This window comes from Prenolepis imparis, unplaced genomic scaffold (genome assembly GCF_030444845.1).
Source record: "Prenolepis imparis isolate NDT839.2.m4 unplaced genomic scaffold, iyPreImpa1.0 SCAF_12, whole genome shotgun sequence".
Taxonomy (NCBI): Eukaryota; Metazoa; Arthropoda; class Insecta; order Hymenoptera; family Formicidae; genus Prenolepis; species Prenolepis imparis.
This window is the reverse complement of record NW_028141170.1, coordinates 171,285-188,548: the sequence shown is the minus strand read 5'-3', so window position 1 is coordinate 188,548 and position 17,264 is coordinate 171,285. Positions and strand designations below refer to the sequence as shown.

General features: G+C 29.5%; 1 protein-coding gene across 4 annotated transcripts in view; it reads left to right on the top strand.

The window, feature by feature from the left end:
• The first annotated feature begins 7,733 nt into the window (after positions 1–7,733).
• The window catches only part of LOC145943634 (uncharacterized), a 13,676-nt gene continuing 4,145 nt past the window's right edge, over positions 7,734–17,264 (top strand). Inside the window, exons 1-12 of one of the 4 annotated variants that reach the window (XM_083051296.1) lie at positions 7,734–8,040; positions 8,793–8,934; positions 11,567–11,679; positions 12,490–12,586; positions 12,670–12,823; positions 12,904–13,188; positions 13,264–13,502; positions 13,587–13,712; positions 13,842–13,944; positions 14,025–14,961; positions 15,536–15,970; positions 16,556–16,687. In XM_083051296.1, coding sequence (XP_082907422.1) covers positions 8,857–8,934; positions 11,567–11,679; positions 12,490–12,586; positions 12,670–12,823; positions 12,904–13,188; positions 13,264–13,502; positions 13,587–13,712; positions 13,842–13,944; positions 14,025–14,961; positions 15,536–15,970; positions 16,556–16,687 — 2,699 coding nt within the window. In that variant the 5' untranslated portion in view covers positions 7,734–8,040; positions 8,793–8,856. Of the gene's footprint in view, positions 8,041–8,257; positions 8,615–8,792; positions 8,935–11,566; positions 11,680–12,489; positions 12,587–12,669; positions 12,824–12,903; positions 13,189–13,263; positions 13,503–13,586; positions 13,713–13,841; positions 13,945–14,024; positions 14,962–15,535; positions 15,971–16,555; positions 16,688–17,264 lie in introns of those variants that run through there. The other 3 variants (XM_083051300.1, XM_083051299.1, XM_083051298.1) reach the window with 3 other exon arrangements.

The window sequence follows — 17,264 nt, the reverse complement described above, 5'->3', positions numbered from 1 at the left end:
GCTGTCGGAGCGACACATACGGAGTTCCGCGATTCCGATCGGAAATCGGAAGGCAAACGCAAGCACGAAGTTATCGTTTATAAAGATCCTATCCGACACACAGAGCGAAAGAGAGAAAGAGTGAGGGGGTGGGGAGGGGGTGCGACAAACTTTATGAATTATGGAACTATTCCGAATCAAAAAAATAATAGGTGTCGCATCATTTCGATTCTATCGATCCGCACATCACAACTGAGAACGTTTCTAATCTAAATCCTATTTCAGGAAAAAAAAATTTATATAATATAGAAAAAAAATCATCAAAAGATCATACGATTGTATGGTGTACGATACAGTTGTATGTAAGACTTTTTGAATTTTTAAAAACAAAAACTTGGCGGAATTTGAAGTAAAGCCGGTCAATGAAATTCATAGCAGTTTTTCACACGAGCGAAGTTTATAACTTTATTTACAATGCGAGTTCGTAAATAGCCGAAAATGGAGAGAGTGACACGATGTAGTACATACGTATATGCGTATATACGCCGCGTTTCATTGGGATGCACGTTATTGCGACGTAATTTCTCCAACTTGGTCAATTTAACAGTTTATCTTTGGTCGCTTTATTGCGTTCGCTCAGCGCGCTAATGCAAATGTTTTTTTCCAAACGCCTGCCCTACCTGCTTGCATTTTGACCACTGACCACCCTTTCTCACCCTCTTTCCCACTCTCTCCACGTGCTTCCCTCCGCGAACTATACTGAACAGATGCAATCGATATTACCAATGGGCCGACTGCTAAATCATAGCGTGTGTATCGGTTGCTCGAAGTCATGGCACTAATATTATGGATAAAATTAATAGAAGCGACCACGCCGGAAAGAGCATTATTGGTAAACTTGCTAAGCTTGCGTCAGGGTCAATATAGTCATTCTCTCCTGCAAAAGTATCTACAGTTGTATGTGTGCGCGCGTGAATTGTCTGCATAGGTTTGTACATGCGTATCGTTTTAAGCTCCCAGATTTGAGAGCGTTGGGCTTGTTTGATTATATCGCAATGTACAAATCCTGTGCATTTCCTCCAATTTATGGTACATCTATGATACACCTAGTACGTTGTTATCAGATCGTTTCACGGCGCGCATCAGATAAGTTTACGAAAATTATTATAAAGTTTGACATGAAAACGAGTAAAATATTATTTGTTTTAAAGGACAATTTTTTAAAAAATTTATTCCTACATACATACATAGATAGAAGATGATAATAGCATCGATTGAGCAGATAATAATTAACTCTAATCTGTTTCTAAAATATATATGTTTCTCAAACTGTAAGACAAATTTTACGATATTTGAATGCGTGGTGAAAAATTCTAATGTTACAACAGTGTTTAGCTTAAATTTATACATTACTTGAAGATGCTTTCAAGGTTCTCTCGATATAAGACGGCGCGATTTACTCTTCCGTCAGCAAAGTGCCTTTCGTGAGAGATAATCGACACCAGTCAAAGTTTCTCTAGAATCGCAGAAATTACTAGCTGCTACGGGCTGTAGTAATTGCTTATAACAGAATATCCCGTTTCGACCAAAGTCAGAGAACAGACGCGGAAGACGTCTTTAATTTGCGCGCTTGCTCAGAGAGGATTCTCCCTCTCTTCCGTGTTCCTTTCCTTTATCCATCTGTTTGCCCGAAACATTTCGTCAATACATAATATTTATCATTTACACTCAATCCGAGTACCTATTCTACAGTGTGATTCGATTTATTCCTGCGTTTTATTTATTTCCTTAAATTCCTCGAGGCGTATTTTTGTACCAGGAATAATTGCATGATCACGAATGCGAGCGATCGGCAACGCGTTTCATTGTGGATCGCTCGATCTAGTGATCTAGCAATATGCGAATGGACCATTAGCGATCGAAGATATACATATAGATGAACGTAATAGTAATCCGAGGAATCCGGAACTTTTGGTGGTCGTTGATAACGTCGATAAAAGCACTAAAAGCAATAATATCCGTTCGCGCACGTGCAATATCTAGATTTAAAGAAGGGAAAGTAACGATTGGACGTCTTCCGATGGGTAGACTATAGCGCAATATCCCTTTGTCGGTTAAAACCCATCGCGACGATCAATAATTAAAAAATCCCGATAGCATCGGTGTTGTTCCGCATCGCGTATCGCTCCATCGTACGATTCTCGTTGTAAATACGTCGTACATCCGCTCGTATTGCACAACGATGCATGCAGAACGTCCGGAGAATTGCATCGTAAAATACTACAACGGAAAAGTTTGTGAAAAATTAAACAATAAAAGTGTTCGCGACTTTTTATTCCGAGAAGTAATTTTTATATTTGTTGTTATGGTGTTTACATTGATCTTGGAAATTTTATCAACAATTTTGTAATGATAATTTTTTTCATATTTTTAAATATTTTATTATTTATTTTATGTAACAAATCTTTAAAAAATCTTTAAAAAATTTACGTCTAATTATAGAATCATTGATCTATGCACATATACATATATATTGTCAATATCCAAATATCTAAGAAATATGTCGAGATTTTTCGAGTGCTCGAGAGGTATACATTATTTTGGATATTACGTATATGGATTTATTTTGATATAATTAAGTAATTAGGTATTAAGAAATTATATATATATATTTTTTTTCTAGTTTTTGTACTTTAAAATTTTTCGGCTATTCGTTTATTTTGCTCGTTATACTTTGCCTATAAAAATATTAGATGAGATAAGATAATTACAAAATAAAATCTGATGAGCTTATTATGAAAGCACTAAATACTTTATGATATATGTATATGTATAGGGTATCCCAAAACCATCAAGGTTTCTCCTTTTAATAACAGATTTTTTGGCCAATTTAGAGACGATTTTTCCTCGACGAAAATGTCGAGACAGACATATTTTTGCAAGTTTTTATTTTTAATTTATATATACGTGTATGTGTAACTATATAAACCTTAAATAAACTTTTATTAAACTAAATTACCTGAAATTAACTGGAAAACGTAGTTTTCTTAAACTTTGAATTCGACAAAATTTAATTTGCAAAAAGCTCTTCTCTTTTAATCACTTATAACTCAGAAATTATTGATGCCTGGAGATTTTCTATCTCGCTAAGGAAAAATTAAAATCCCCAAATTGATGAAAGAGTCTGTTTTATCTGTTATTAAAAAAATATCTGACGATTTTAAAACATCCTGCATATATATAATGCATATAATGCAGGGTGTTTCTGGACAATTGTGACAAACTTAAAAGAATGACAAATCTCATTGAACAAATTTTGTTAAGTAACCGATGTCTTGCGACGCCTCCTAAAAAGTACTAGATATCAGTTTTATTGTTAGTTTTGTTAAACGCTACTTTTTTGTAACGTTGAGTTGAGTTGGAATAAAAAATTCTGTGTTTTGTAAATTTGGTTATTTTTTTGTTTTATAACAAATATTTGAAACGGCGAACTTCAATCTGAATACAAGCACCTTGTATATGTACCTGTGATTCATTGACTGATGCATTTAGCGTTTGTAAAAAGACATTGATTACTTTACAAAAATTAGACGAATTTAAAATCGACCCTTTCTTTAATAAATGCATGTGTTGAAGAAATTCAAAATAAAAATCACAATTTCTCTAATTAAAATTAAAAGTCATAAATTGTAAAATAATTCTATATAATTCTGTTTTCCATAATAATCTTCTTTTTTTTTTCGTTTTTAAAAATGTACTTGCAAACTTGTATAATACGGGTAGTTGAACGAAGACACACACAAATGCTTTCTAGAAAGTTCAATAGCAAATAGACGAATATGGATATATGTATACCATGCTTAATAGCGATTTGCGTTGTTGTTGATCTTTGTTGTAACACACATTCGCTTGATTCACTATTCGCTTCAGTTTCATGTAAACGCGCATATGCGTACGTAGCTTAAGATTGCGTCCTTCTAGCCTTGTAATGCTGGTGGATTAAAACAACATGTATCGTGAAATGTGAGCACGGCACTCGCAGCATGAACAACAGCGTGTGATTTATCTCATCTTTCTCTCCTCTGCGTAATTAGATCCCGTATTTACCGGTTACCTACATCTTCCATTTGTATACTAAAATTTAGCAGCATCGTTTCGCTGATAGTTTCGCCATACAACGCTCATGATGCAAACAATGATTCGCAATTTCTTGCGAACATGAATTAACGCATATTAATTTATCGTTGTTAAATTAACGCATGTTAACCTAGCATGTTGTATTAATTATTTCTCAACTTTTTTAAAAGTTTAATATAAGCATATTTAAATGGCAACATATAATGAATATAATAACAGTATATAGTAAATTTTTAAAACAGACTTAAAATATTTAACAAATATAAGAATACAAGCAAAAATGTTCTCTCACATAAGCAACAACAGATTTTTTAAAAATTAACATACAGATTTAGAGAAAGAGATTAGAGAGAGTTAATTAATAAAGAATTAATAATCTGATTAAAAATACGAAAAAGCGATTATAATTGTATTTTAATTATATTTATAAATTTATTGAAAATTAGAACTTTTCTTTCATTTGCAATTATATTATTTAAAAATTGATTTTTTGCGATCTGTAATATTAAAATTCTGTAATCTTAAATTCTGTAATATTAAAATTGAAGATTTTTTTATTATCAAAATTATTATATTTTCTATCAATAGCATTATAAATATTGAATATATTAATATACCTATTATAAATTATAATTAATATTTTAATAACCGAAATACATTAAAAAATATAAATTATGTATAATTTGCATATAATTTGGTTCTATATTATTATTAAAAAAGTACTAACAAAAATTGTAACAATTTGTAATTTTTTTTTTTTTTTTTTTTTAATATAGAAACACATTACTTATAAAATCAATAACAAGTTACTTTACAAAAAAAGATAAATTGCTTTCATAAATTTTCCAATCATGATTAGGAATTAGTAGAATACAATATACGGTATATATTTAAGAATTTTGTAATACAGTATAGTTTATTGTAAATCATGTGAAATATAACAATAATAATAATAATAAGTATTATATTAATTATATTCTTCAATCTAAGTCGTTTAAATTCTTCGAAAGATGTATGCCCAGATATGATTTATTTGAAACTGATAACGTGAATTCCTGAAATAATTAAACGATTGAATTACTTATTATTTCTATCTTGAAAGCATTTCTAAAGCAGCACATGTAGATAAAATGATAACTAAAATAAACTAAAACTAAAATATATTGAATATAGATGCAAATACATATGATTACAGATAGGATAAATCACTACTTGTTTATTCAAAGATACTGTAAACTAGCATTATTTTTTAAGATAATAGAATGACTTATGATATGATATTTTTCATGTCGTACTGAATGATTCAATTTTATCAATATTTAAATGTAATAGGTAAATACAGAATGTTTGATACAGGAATATTATTTACAGAAGAAAGTTACTGAAACTAATTAGCTGTCATTTTTAAATGCACACAGAAAAGGAGCAGTATCTTCTAATACAGAACATTTGGCAGTTATATTTATACATATGTATATATGGATTTTAAAGATAAAATCAGATAGGTATTTTTATCATTTAATAAACGTTTGTTTATAAAAAATATCAAAAATCGACAATCCTATGGTTAAATGTTTAAATGATAAAAATATCTTCGACTATTTTTAGTCCATATATGTAAATAAAATTGCTGAATGTCTTCTATTAGAAGATATTTTATTTTTCTTTCTTTCTATATGCGTATAAAAATGACAGCTGATTAATTTCAGCAACTTCCAATGGAACATCATATATAATATATATATGTATATAATATATATACATATAATATATGATATATATATATATATATATATATATATATGTACATATTATGTCAAAATTGACATAAAGCAATTCTAATATCCGATATAATTAGAATTAATTAATTAATTATAACATCAAATGCGTAAAGCTTGTTTTCAATAAAAGTTGTATATAGCAGAATATAAATGAGAATTTGTTATATCTATATGTTTCAACCAAAATGAATATATGAACATAGAAATTTGCTATTATAAATTTTGCATTATGATCATTTCATTTCAATCCCTTCTTCATTTATGCATATAATATGATTTAACTAAATAAATCTAAACAATACTAATAATTTACTAATATATAGTAAACACAGTATCAAAAAATTACATAATTTTATATGTATAATATTTTACAATTTATTAATTGAATACTCTCTCTTTCTTCCCCCTCCCCCTCTACTTTTCTCTCTTTTTCTTTCGTTTCTCATCATAAACACTGTTACAGGATAGCGAAGATATTTTGCGTTAAGAGACATCTAACTTGTGAGATAACTGTTAAAGAATTTATATTATATGCTTACTGGCGGCACACTGTGGCTATTGCTGCAATTATCGGAAGATTGAGAATTTTCCAACAAGAAAACAAGCGGTAGACTGTCGCAATTAGCTATTGAAGAATTTTTAAAGTCTCGCAATTTTTTTATTTGATAGCTAATTATGTAACATTGTGTTTATATGAATTCTTGATGAAAAGCTCTCATTGTAATACAGTTAAGGCACTAATAGATCATAAGATTTTCCTACGCGCATGCATTGCTATTACTGCTATATTGTATACGTAAATGCATACTATACACATATACATATATTTCATACAAAATATACATCATATATATACATATATATATTTGATACAAAAAAATTTTTATTATATATATATATATATGTATATATATATATTTTAAATTAATAATTTTATAATTTTAAATATACATATATTATTTTGATATATACAATGATGGAAGAAACATTAATAATATTATTTTATAATATGATATGATACTAAATATGATATATTAAATAGTATTAATATTATTCTTTCTATTTATATCATTTAAATTATTTAAAGTAAAATTGTATACTCTCTTAAGTTTTTTAATTAAACTATTTAAAGTTTTTATCTAAATTTATATTTTTTTATTGAAATTGTGACAATTTCTATAAATTTTCTATAAATATTTTTCCTTTTTATTTTTACGAAAGTTGGCAAATACAAAAAATTATTAAGATTTATTATTGACATCTAAAAATTATATTTTTTAATTTATAAAAAGTTTTATATCGTTCTCGTGACAGTTTTATTCCTTTCTAAAACAAGTCTCTCTCTCTCTCTCTCTCTCTCTCTCTCTCTCTCTCTCTCTTTCTAATAATATCATTTATTTAAGGAAAATATATACGCTACTGATTAAAGTCTAAATCGCATTTATTGTTATAGACTTCTTTGTGCTACTGCGCTTGCGTAAGAAAATCCCACAGTTCAAGAACAATAGTTCGCAAGCAGGGCCGGTCCTAGCGAAGGGCGAATGTGTGCCCCGCGGACGGCCGATTTAACAGGGGGGCGGCCAAAGGCCTTTTTCGTGGTTTTAATATTTTACAAAAATTTAAAAAGAAAATCCCAATTTGTAAAACGATAATAATATGTAAAGATAATTAACAGAAAATCCCCCAAATTCCTATTTAATTTAAACGGAATAACGAGGCAACGAAAAGTAGGTTTACACACAGGCGGCGAAGTACCTAGGACCGGCACTGGCTGCGCATGCGCAGAGCGGCGGAGCGAGCACCGCTAACCGCGTCAGATACGTGCGGACTGTGCGTTGGTGCGCGTGAGTTCTAGCTGGACAAGCTTCGCAAACGTGGTTATCACGTGTACTCGCCGGTGTTGAAATTCACGCGTGTGTCCAAAGTAGTTGGGGAAAAAAAGATAGCGTTTTCGCGATTATTTGTGAAATATTGGTGCTAGTGCGTCGCGTTTATACGAACGAACGTTATTTATATCGCGAAGTTTCCGTGCTAAATTACGTGGGAAGCCGAGGGCTGCCGGTTCCGTTCGACAGGCTTGTTCTTCTCGGCCGCATTATATATACGCTGCTAAACGACGATAAACGACGTCCCGATTGAAACGGTAAATAATGACATCCATATGTACCATTCCGCGACATCGAATCGCTGCTCCAATTTTTGTCAAATACCGCTGCTGATTTCTGGAGGCGTGGCGTTTGGACGCGACGTGGATAAACGCCGGCTTTTCTTTCTCCCCCTTTCACTTGCTATGCATACATATATACACGACGCAAGCGCGCGTGCACGCAGAGCAATATACACATACACACGTTTCATATAGATACAACGAAACGCTCTCCTTGTATGTGGATGAGGAGTCCTCGAGTCTACGCGTTCGTTATACATCGCGCGTATATGTCCAAACTGTCCGCGATGTAGCGAGTTTTTGACATTAAATTTTGTAAAAGTTGCGAGTGTGAGTCATTTGGAATTGATATGTACCGCGGGGAATATAACGGTATCGCGGGCGATCGACGATCATTGCCGCTCGTGTTCCCACAGCTGGTTCGGTCTGGCACGAAACGGTGGTGACCCGTTGGCGCGACGAGTTAGCGCAACGTGGACGCGTTTATATTGCAAAATACGCAACATCGACGCGTACTTTGGCCATCCCTGTACGCGTGTCTGTTGGCAAAGTGCGTCTGACATTAAGTGTCGATCGGTTCAAGCCGAACACGTGTGTTCTCTCGCGTCACGCTTACTTACCACGTTGTACATAACCTAAAACGAACGCGTGATCCGAGCCGCTCGAAACGTGCCCGAATCTGTTTAACGGTACAACAATCAGATTGTTAATGAATGTTTCTTTTTTAGTGTGTTATTTGTATCGCGGATATATTGAAAAGTGACGAGCTCCAATCTGAACATTGTGTTTGCTATGGAAGCAGAATTCTTAAAATTATTACCCGACGAGGATTTCTATTCTGGACTATTCTCGATGCCAAACGAGTACGAGGTAAGATATCAAAGCCATTGAACAATTTTTTACTGTTTACCTCTCAAATAACAGTTGAAGATGATATTGGATACAACTATTTAAATATTTTATTTTTAAAACGATGATGACAAAAAATTAATTTTTAAATTTATTGTGATAGTCCATTTTATTCTATTATCAAGAGTTACGAATGGCTTTTCCGAGGGTTTTTCTTAAGCATAACGATTTTGTAAAAGGCGCTATAGCATATCCTTTACAAAAAAAAAAGTATTAAACTATTTTTAGAGATTTATGTGCCTATATATTTTAAATAAAATCATCTCAGAAAGAAAATAAGGATATTGTTATTATTTATTTTGATTTTATTTATTTAATACGTCTAATAAAAATTGAGTTTATATTTTAATATAATTTTAATAAAAAATATTTATTTTTCTTTATTGTATTGCAAAAGTACCTCTTTTGTACGATAGAAAATTAATAAAATGACACTTATACTCGCGATTATAGAGATAAAACGAAGAATTCATATGGAATAGAATAATCTACGTTTACAAAAATACTCGGTAATAAAAATATAAAAAATCAAAATGCAGTAAAAAATAAAAAGTTTTACGAGGAGAAGCAAAACTAGAGCAGAAAAGAGATAAAATTTCACTGTAGGATTAAGGATTAGATTAAAAAAACTGACTTTGTCAAACAAAGATAAAAAAGAACACAGAAAATTTTTATCTATAATATGTTTGACAAAAATAACAAAAAGTACAAAATTCCACACATCCGTTCCAAAAATTATTGTAAGAAGATATTATTTTAATATATTTATATTAAATGTTTTTTTTCTACAAAAATAATATTAAAAAATTATGCCAATTGATAATAAAAATAAATTATACATATGCACACTCTCTATAGAATTTAATTCTTTCATGTTGTGTTTTAAAATTCAAATTAAATTTTTAAAATTTAAAATTAAATGTTTTATTCATGAAATGCAATATAATTGTTTATTTTACTTAAATATTTGTATATTTGTATTTTAATATAATTATAGAATCTACAAGATATATTTTCTAATAAAGAGTTTTTCAAAGTATAATATATATCAAAGATATAAAGATGATACAATTAGGGAGTAACGCCGATTGAGACTTCATATATGGAAGCAATATAACGCGCCCTTCAAAAGACTCGTAGATGCATTCAAAGAATCAGAGATTCATTCACATGTTAGTTATAAAAACTTTCTAGAAACTTTCTGAAAACGATAGAAAATACCGGCTTCTAACGGGAAACAAAAACTCGAGGGGGGGTAAGCCCTTTATTGTGCAGTTGGAGGACAATTTCTTAGAAGACGTTTCTTAAAAGAAAAATTTTTGCCTGTCGGATTTTGCATCGGTTATCCATCAACGTTTATTTCTAGACATCCACTTTCAAAAGAATTTCAGGTTTAAAAAGGATCCGTCTATGTATATATACCAAGACAGATCCTTTTTGAACCGGAAATGGTCGTTTAGAAATAGACGTTCGATGGATGTCCATGTGCTATCTGGATTTTATATATGTATATATAGATTGTACTAATCATGTACAATATATATGTACTTTTAATCTTCTATGTACATTACTGCGGTGATATTTACATATACAATTCATATTCTTTAGATGTTTATTGTATCAAGGATATATGAGATTCAAGTTATTGATTAAGCTTATTAAGAACTAAATCGGTCTCCAATTGTTACTTTCCAATTGTTAAGATTCCATGATTATGGTACTTGTAGCTTTGCAACTTGCGTATAGATGCATGGTCTACTTCGTTGTGATACGCGTGACTTGGCGCGAGTCATGACATTACCAAGTCTTTTGATTTTAGTGCGTATTAAAGTTGTTGCGAGTAATTTAAAATAAAAAGTATATAAATACACACAAGTTTTTCTTTTTAATTAATTATATATTTTTTATTATTTACAATAATATTTTATTTAATAACAATTGTTTGATCGTTTGTTTGAAAAACTTAATTGACTTTGATATAAAGTGATAAATGTTTCAATTACAACTTAAAAAAAGGATATTTATGAGATAATTTGATACATAGTATTGCTAAAAATTAGAAAATTTTGCTAAAAACGTGTTTAAAAATAGAATTAAAAACGCGAATTCTTGGACACGTATTCAGCAGAAAACTTTATAAAGATTTATCTATACATAATTTGTAAATATTCTATACATAAATTTATACATATTTGTCATAAATATAAAAGATGCGACATGCTGCGTTTCCTATATCAGACAAGTAATTTATTTCTCTATGCACATATACATATACGTTTCTTTATGCACAGTCATATGTATAAATTCGGATAGGCGTTAATAATTGTAAACGTAAACTTATTCTTTTTATTGAATGCGCAACCAATGATTATAGTTAAAAAAAGAAACAAAATAAATTTTATATAAATACAGTCCAATTTAAATAAAAATAAAGTAAAACTAAAAAATGTTAGCATTATTACTTTAAAAAAATGAAAATGGTCAAATTGAAAAATACATTAAGTAATAAGGCTAATATCCGTTTTGAAAATATAGTAGAAAAAAATTGTAAATAGTAAATGCTTTTTTATACTATAAAAAAATTTATTTACAGATTTCAATGGAAATGCCTCAAGATTCGTTAATAAATATTATTCCAAATGATTATGATGTAGACACATCTCAACCTATTACTTTCAACTCCATTTGGAACGACAATGAACGAAAGTAAGTACAGTATTCTTATTTAAAAATATATAATGTATAATATTATAACGGAGCAATTTATTTTAAATGCAACGATTAATTGTTTAAAAAACATTTTTCATAAAAAGAAAAAATCTCATGAAAATAAAACATATTCTTCTCGAAAACAAACAGCTTTTTTAAATGAAACTATATGATTTTTGTTATATATATTAATTTTTTCGTAGTAATTTTGCACATAAAAGTATTAATGTAATAATATTAAGTGTTATGAATATGAAAAATAACATCTCACATATAAAAAAATGAATAATTTATGATATATGATTCCATTAAAAAGTTGCAATTGCAATGTTGCACTTGGGTAAGTATAAGATCAATTCGTTGTATTGATTATTTTGTAATTTCTACCAATATTTTTTAATGAAACAGAATGAATATTTTACAAAATATTTCAAATTTTATATCACAGTGTATCAAAATAAATTGTAAACTATTTTATAAACTATTTTGATTTTTTTAATAATAAAATTAAATACTTTGGATTCAATACTTTTGTGTGCAAAATGAGGAAAAGAATCGATATATGTTTAAAAAAGTTGTATAATTCCATTTAAAACGCAAGATAACGTAATTTCAGTAGAAAACAAGATATAATAAAAGTAATTAAAATTACATATATTGCTCTGGAAATAAAGTAATTGTTATTTAAAACTTTTTTTAGAAAAATGTCTTTACTGAGATAATTGGTTGTTTGATTTAAAATAAATCATATTTTATACTGTGATGGATATGTAATATAAATATATTTAATTATTTGTTTAAATACAGTACAGATACAGATGTATCATTTACCACAAAAGTTGCAGTTCCACAGGAAGATGAAAATTTTTCAAAGCTTCTCACAGAGTGGCACCATTTTGTGAAGGTATGCTAATTTTTTTCTTTACAATCAATGTATTTTAAATTATATTATTTAAAATTATGCAATTTCTTTTTCCTAATTTTTAGAGAGCGAAGTTAGAAGAATATAGAGATGTTATAAACGTGAATTTATCTGATATAAAGCATATATTACAATATGAAGGAGAGACTGAAAATCTCTCGCAAGAAGTGATAAATCTAGAACCTGAATTAAAATTAGAAGAAGACGGACAAAAAACTGGTTTGTTATCAGTACTTGTTGTATATTTCTTTTCTTATCGTTTTTGTTTATTTTAATGTAAAGTGCATCCTTTTTTATAGCCAATTTTGAGGAAGAAGATACCCTTAAAATGACACATGATACAATGAAAATTGATATGGAGACTAAAGCTAAGAAAGAAATAAAGAAAGAAAAAGTTGATGATTTAATTATTCTGCCTGAATTATTTCAAGAAACACATGAGCTTGAAAAAAAGAGTACAAATACTGCTAAAAATCGAAATTTAAAAGGGAAAAGAAAAAAGAAAACAAATGTAATTATAAAAGATAAGCAAGAGGAGCAAGAGGACTGCATAGATATTGAAACTATATCAGATGAAACACCAGGTATGGTAATTAATTGATACAGGTACATAAAATTTGCTGAAAATGAATAATTTGCTAAGAATTATTTTGTATTAGTATTGGAAGCTGGTGATATAAAGAGTTTGTTAGAACAATTTGAAGCTTCTGAAAATCCGAATCCGCGTAATAAGTCGGCGATCAAAAATAATTTTCTACCCGTCACGAAGTCGAACACAATGCAACAGATGACTCAGAAATACCAAAATCAAGTATTAGAGAAGCCTCCTTCCCAAATTTATAATCAACATAAGAGTACGCCAGATTCTGTCTCAAAAGAAGTAATTGATAGGATAAAGGTCGTTACTTACTTCAGAGTAAATAGTCTATCGTGATGATATGCAAACAAGTTTAATAATTTTATTCTGATTGTTAAATTTTAGGCCTCAGGACGTAAAAGAGCTATTTCGATAATACCCGCTATGCCAAATATACAGAATAAAAATCGTAGTAGTAATAATACACAAGATGTTGGAGCCACGTTTTCCCATAACAAAGTTTTAAAGCAAGTAAGTTCTACAGAACAATTAATATTATTACTGTGGTGTAATATTATACATTTGCATGTAGTTTAGATAGCAATTGTTTGTTGCAAATTTGTAATGAATAACAATCCATTAATTATAATGCTCTTTTAGGTAACAAACGATGCTAAGAGTAGGATAGATGATATTTCAGTACAATTGGATCATGATTATTGTTTTAACATTGGTTCTGCTACTAAAAGCTGCGATAGCAATAGTAAGTACAATAGGCAATAGTAACAGCGAAGAGAGAGACTGTTTTAATTAAAAAACAATAAATTTATCCAACTTTTGCAGAATTTACGAAACATACATCTGTATTAAGATCAAACCAGAATAAAAAAATGGTAAAATGTAATGACAAATTTGTAAAATGTCATAACAATAGCAATTTGAAGAAAGACAGTAATGTGGAAGCAACTGATGTATGTGATACAAGTAAATTAGCAGTTTTTACTTCATTGGATAAAGAAGCGAATAAAATCAACGAAAATAGACTTGAAAATGATCACAAGGACTGTCAACAGAAGATTTGTTTAGAACAATCTCACGTTTTAAACGATTCATTAGCTATTAAATTATCTAAGAATAATACGATAGTTTCAAACAAATCCTCTGATACAGATTCTCCATATTTAATTCGCTCAGCTTTGGCTAAAAGTATCTTACGAATGAGAAATGATTCTAAAACCACCTCGCAAACGAGTTCTAAGATGCAGATGGTTTCTGTATTGAAGAAACCACCAAACGTGATGGTGAAGAAATCACCATTACCGTTCTTAAAAAGCAACTCTGACGAAAATATAGTGACTACTACAACAAACAGTTTGAATAACAAGGTGGAGAATATAATTTTACAAGATACTAAAGATTTATCTTCAGACGAACAAGCGAAGAAACCGCTGTTTCGTAAAAAATTGAATTTGGCAGAATATCGAAATAGAAGGGATCAAAATCGTAGTGACAATAGCAGAACAAATTCTCCGATACAGCCTACAATGTTAGTGTATGTTCATCATGCTTCGACTACGACAGAACCAATTAAAATTGATCCTGAGAACCCAATTTGGTTTGAAAGGGAAATTGTTTCAATCTTAAAACCCAAATCAGAAATAGATGAAGAAAAAAACAAATCAAAACCACTTATGTGCGATGTAGGAATACAGACATATGAGACGGTATTTGAATTTTCTGGAAGATCATTGGTAGATATCGCAGAGAAAAATGATACGAGGTAATACATCAAAATCTATTACACAGTTTAATGATAATAATAATAATAAAAAAAAAGGATTTGTCACTTCCTGTAGTTTTTTTTTTAATTGTGGATGTTGGCTTCCAAATTGCTATGTTACGACGCAATTTTGAGATTTGGCTAGATGAGAGACTATTAGAAATTATTGACAAATCAACAAAAAAAATTACGAGAAGTGATTAGTTTTGTGTTTGTGTTAAAAAAAAGTTATTTTATGTTAAACTGTGATATTAATATATTTATCATTATTATTGTTAGGTTAGGTTATAGAAATTTATTAGAATTTATCGCGAGGTATGTTGGAAGTATCTATTAAAATTTAGATCAAAGATCTGATTAAAGATCAATTGTCTTAATTAAACTATAAAAAAAGTTTTTGGATTAAATGATGATATGTGCAATAATAAACTGCATATACATTTTGGAAAAGACTTATTGAAAATTAGTCAATCTTAATATGTATACTTTTCTTCTGCCATCTAAAAAAACTTGTCAAACCTTACAAACTTCTACTCACTCTGATTATCATAATTTATGTAATATTACATTATAGGGAGGAAAATATGAAGGATATAAAACAAAGATCCTACAGAAAGGACAGATTCTATAGGAGGTCAAGTCGGTCTAGATCGAAAAGTAAAAGCAAAAAGAGGAACAACAGCGAGAGTAGGAGCAGAAGTAGAAGCAGAAACAGGAGTAGAAGCAAAAGTCGGAATGGAAGCAGTAGTAGAAGCAGAAGCAAGAGTTGTAGTAGAAATAGAAGTCGAAGTAGAAGCAAAAGGAAAAATCACAGTAGAAGCAGAAGTAGGAGTACATCTTGCAGACGCAGCCGCCGACGAAAAATCCGATCCCGTCGACGCAGTTCTGTTAGCTCGACCAGTAGTTGCTCGTCTCATTCACGCTCATATACGACATCTATCAGATCAAGATACTCTCGCTCGCGTTCCAGATCATTTCGATCTAGATCGGAATATTCTAGCTGTTCAAGGTAAAGGGAAAAGAAATATATAATATGCAGAATAATTTATATAGTTGATTATAGATTTTCTCTAAAAATTGTACAATATACTTCGATCAGTCTACACAATTTTCACACACACGCATGCGCATACACACACACTTACGTTTTAATATTAATGATAGATACTCTAACGAAATTGGTTAATATTGTCTTGAAAGTGAAAATAATCAGAAAGTTTAAATTAAAATTCTTTTAAAATAAAGTTTTCCCTTGAAATTAGCTAAAAAAATTTAATTTGTTATTTATTTGCTTTTTTAAAGTTTAACTTGCAAAAAAATTCTTTTTTTTTTTTTCATTTTTAAAAAATATTGCTTTTACAATTGATTAAGAGCAGATTCTTTGATATTTGATTATCAAATTCGATAAACAATCTTTTATTAAAATTACAGTAGGGGAAATCTTTATAAGTTAAATTTTTTTGAGAGACATTACATGTGTCAAACAAAATTATATGATATACAAAATTAAAGAAATGTAAATAAATTGAGCTCGCGAACAGATCAGAGGTTTTAGTAATAATACATAAAATTCTCAAAAGAATGTTATTGATAGGTCTTCCTCCTATTCAAATTACGGAAGAAGTAGATGGTCTAATCATCGGAGGAAAGGCAGCAGCGATCGCGAAAGAAGTTATGATAGATATAAAAGGCATTCCTATGGTAGTCGTCGCTACAAAAATTGGAGGTAAAATATATTTTTCGAGACAAAATTGATATGATTTTTATAGATTTAGAAACGAAGATTTAGAATAGTTGGGGCAATGGGACAATTGTCAGCAATAATTTAGATTTTATTCAGAACTGTGAGAGTCATGTTGATATAATTTGGCATACTCGGCAACACATCAAAGAGGCGGAAATACTAAAGAATAAGTACTCGTACCTCGTACGAACCGCAAACAATGATGATATTTTTCCAAGTTTAAACACTCAAATTACGCAACTACTCAATTTGTTAATTACGAGTGCTTTTATCATTGAAAAACAGTCATACTTGATTAGAAACATCACTAGTTAAAAAGTTGATTTTTAAACCATTTAAAAAAATGCACTTATTTTTGAAAAAAAAAAAAAAAAAAAAAGGTTCTTCAATTTTTCTTTGGTAGTATTTCTCTCAGAATTAGGCTATTGAAAAATATATACGTACAAATAGAATGTCATTTTTGAAAATTTTATATAACTAGTAATTGTTTCGATTAAATGTATGATTCAGTGAAAATAATTAATATAGAACATTAAATGGATAATCAAAATGAAATATT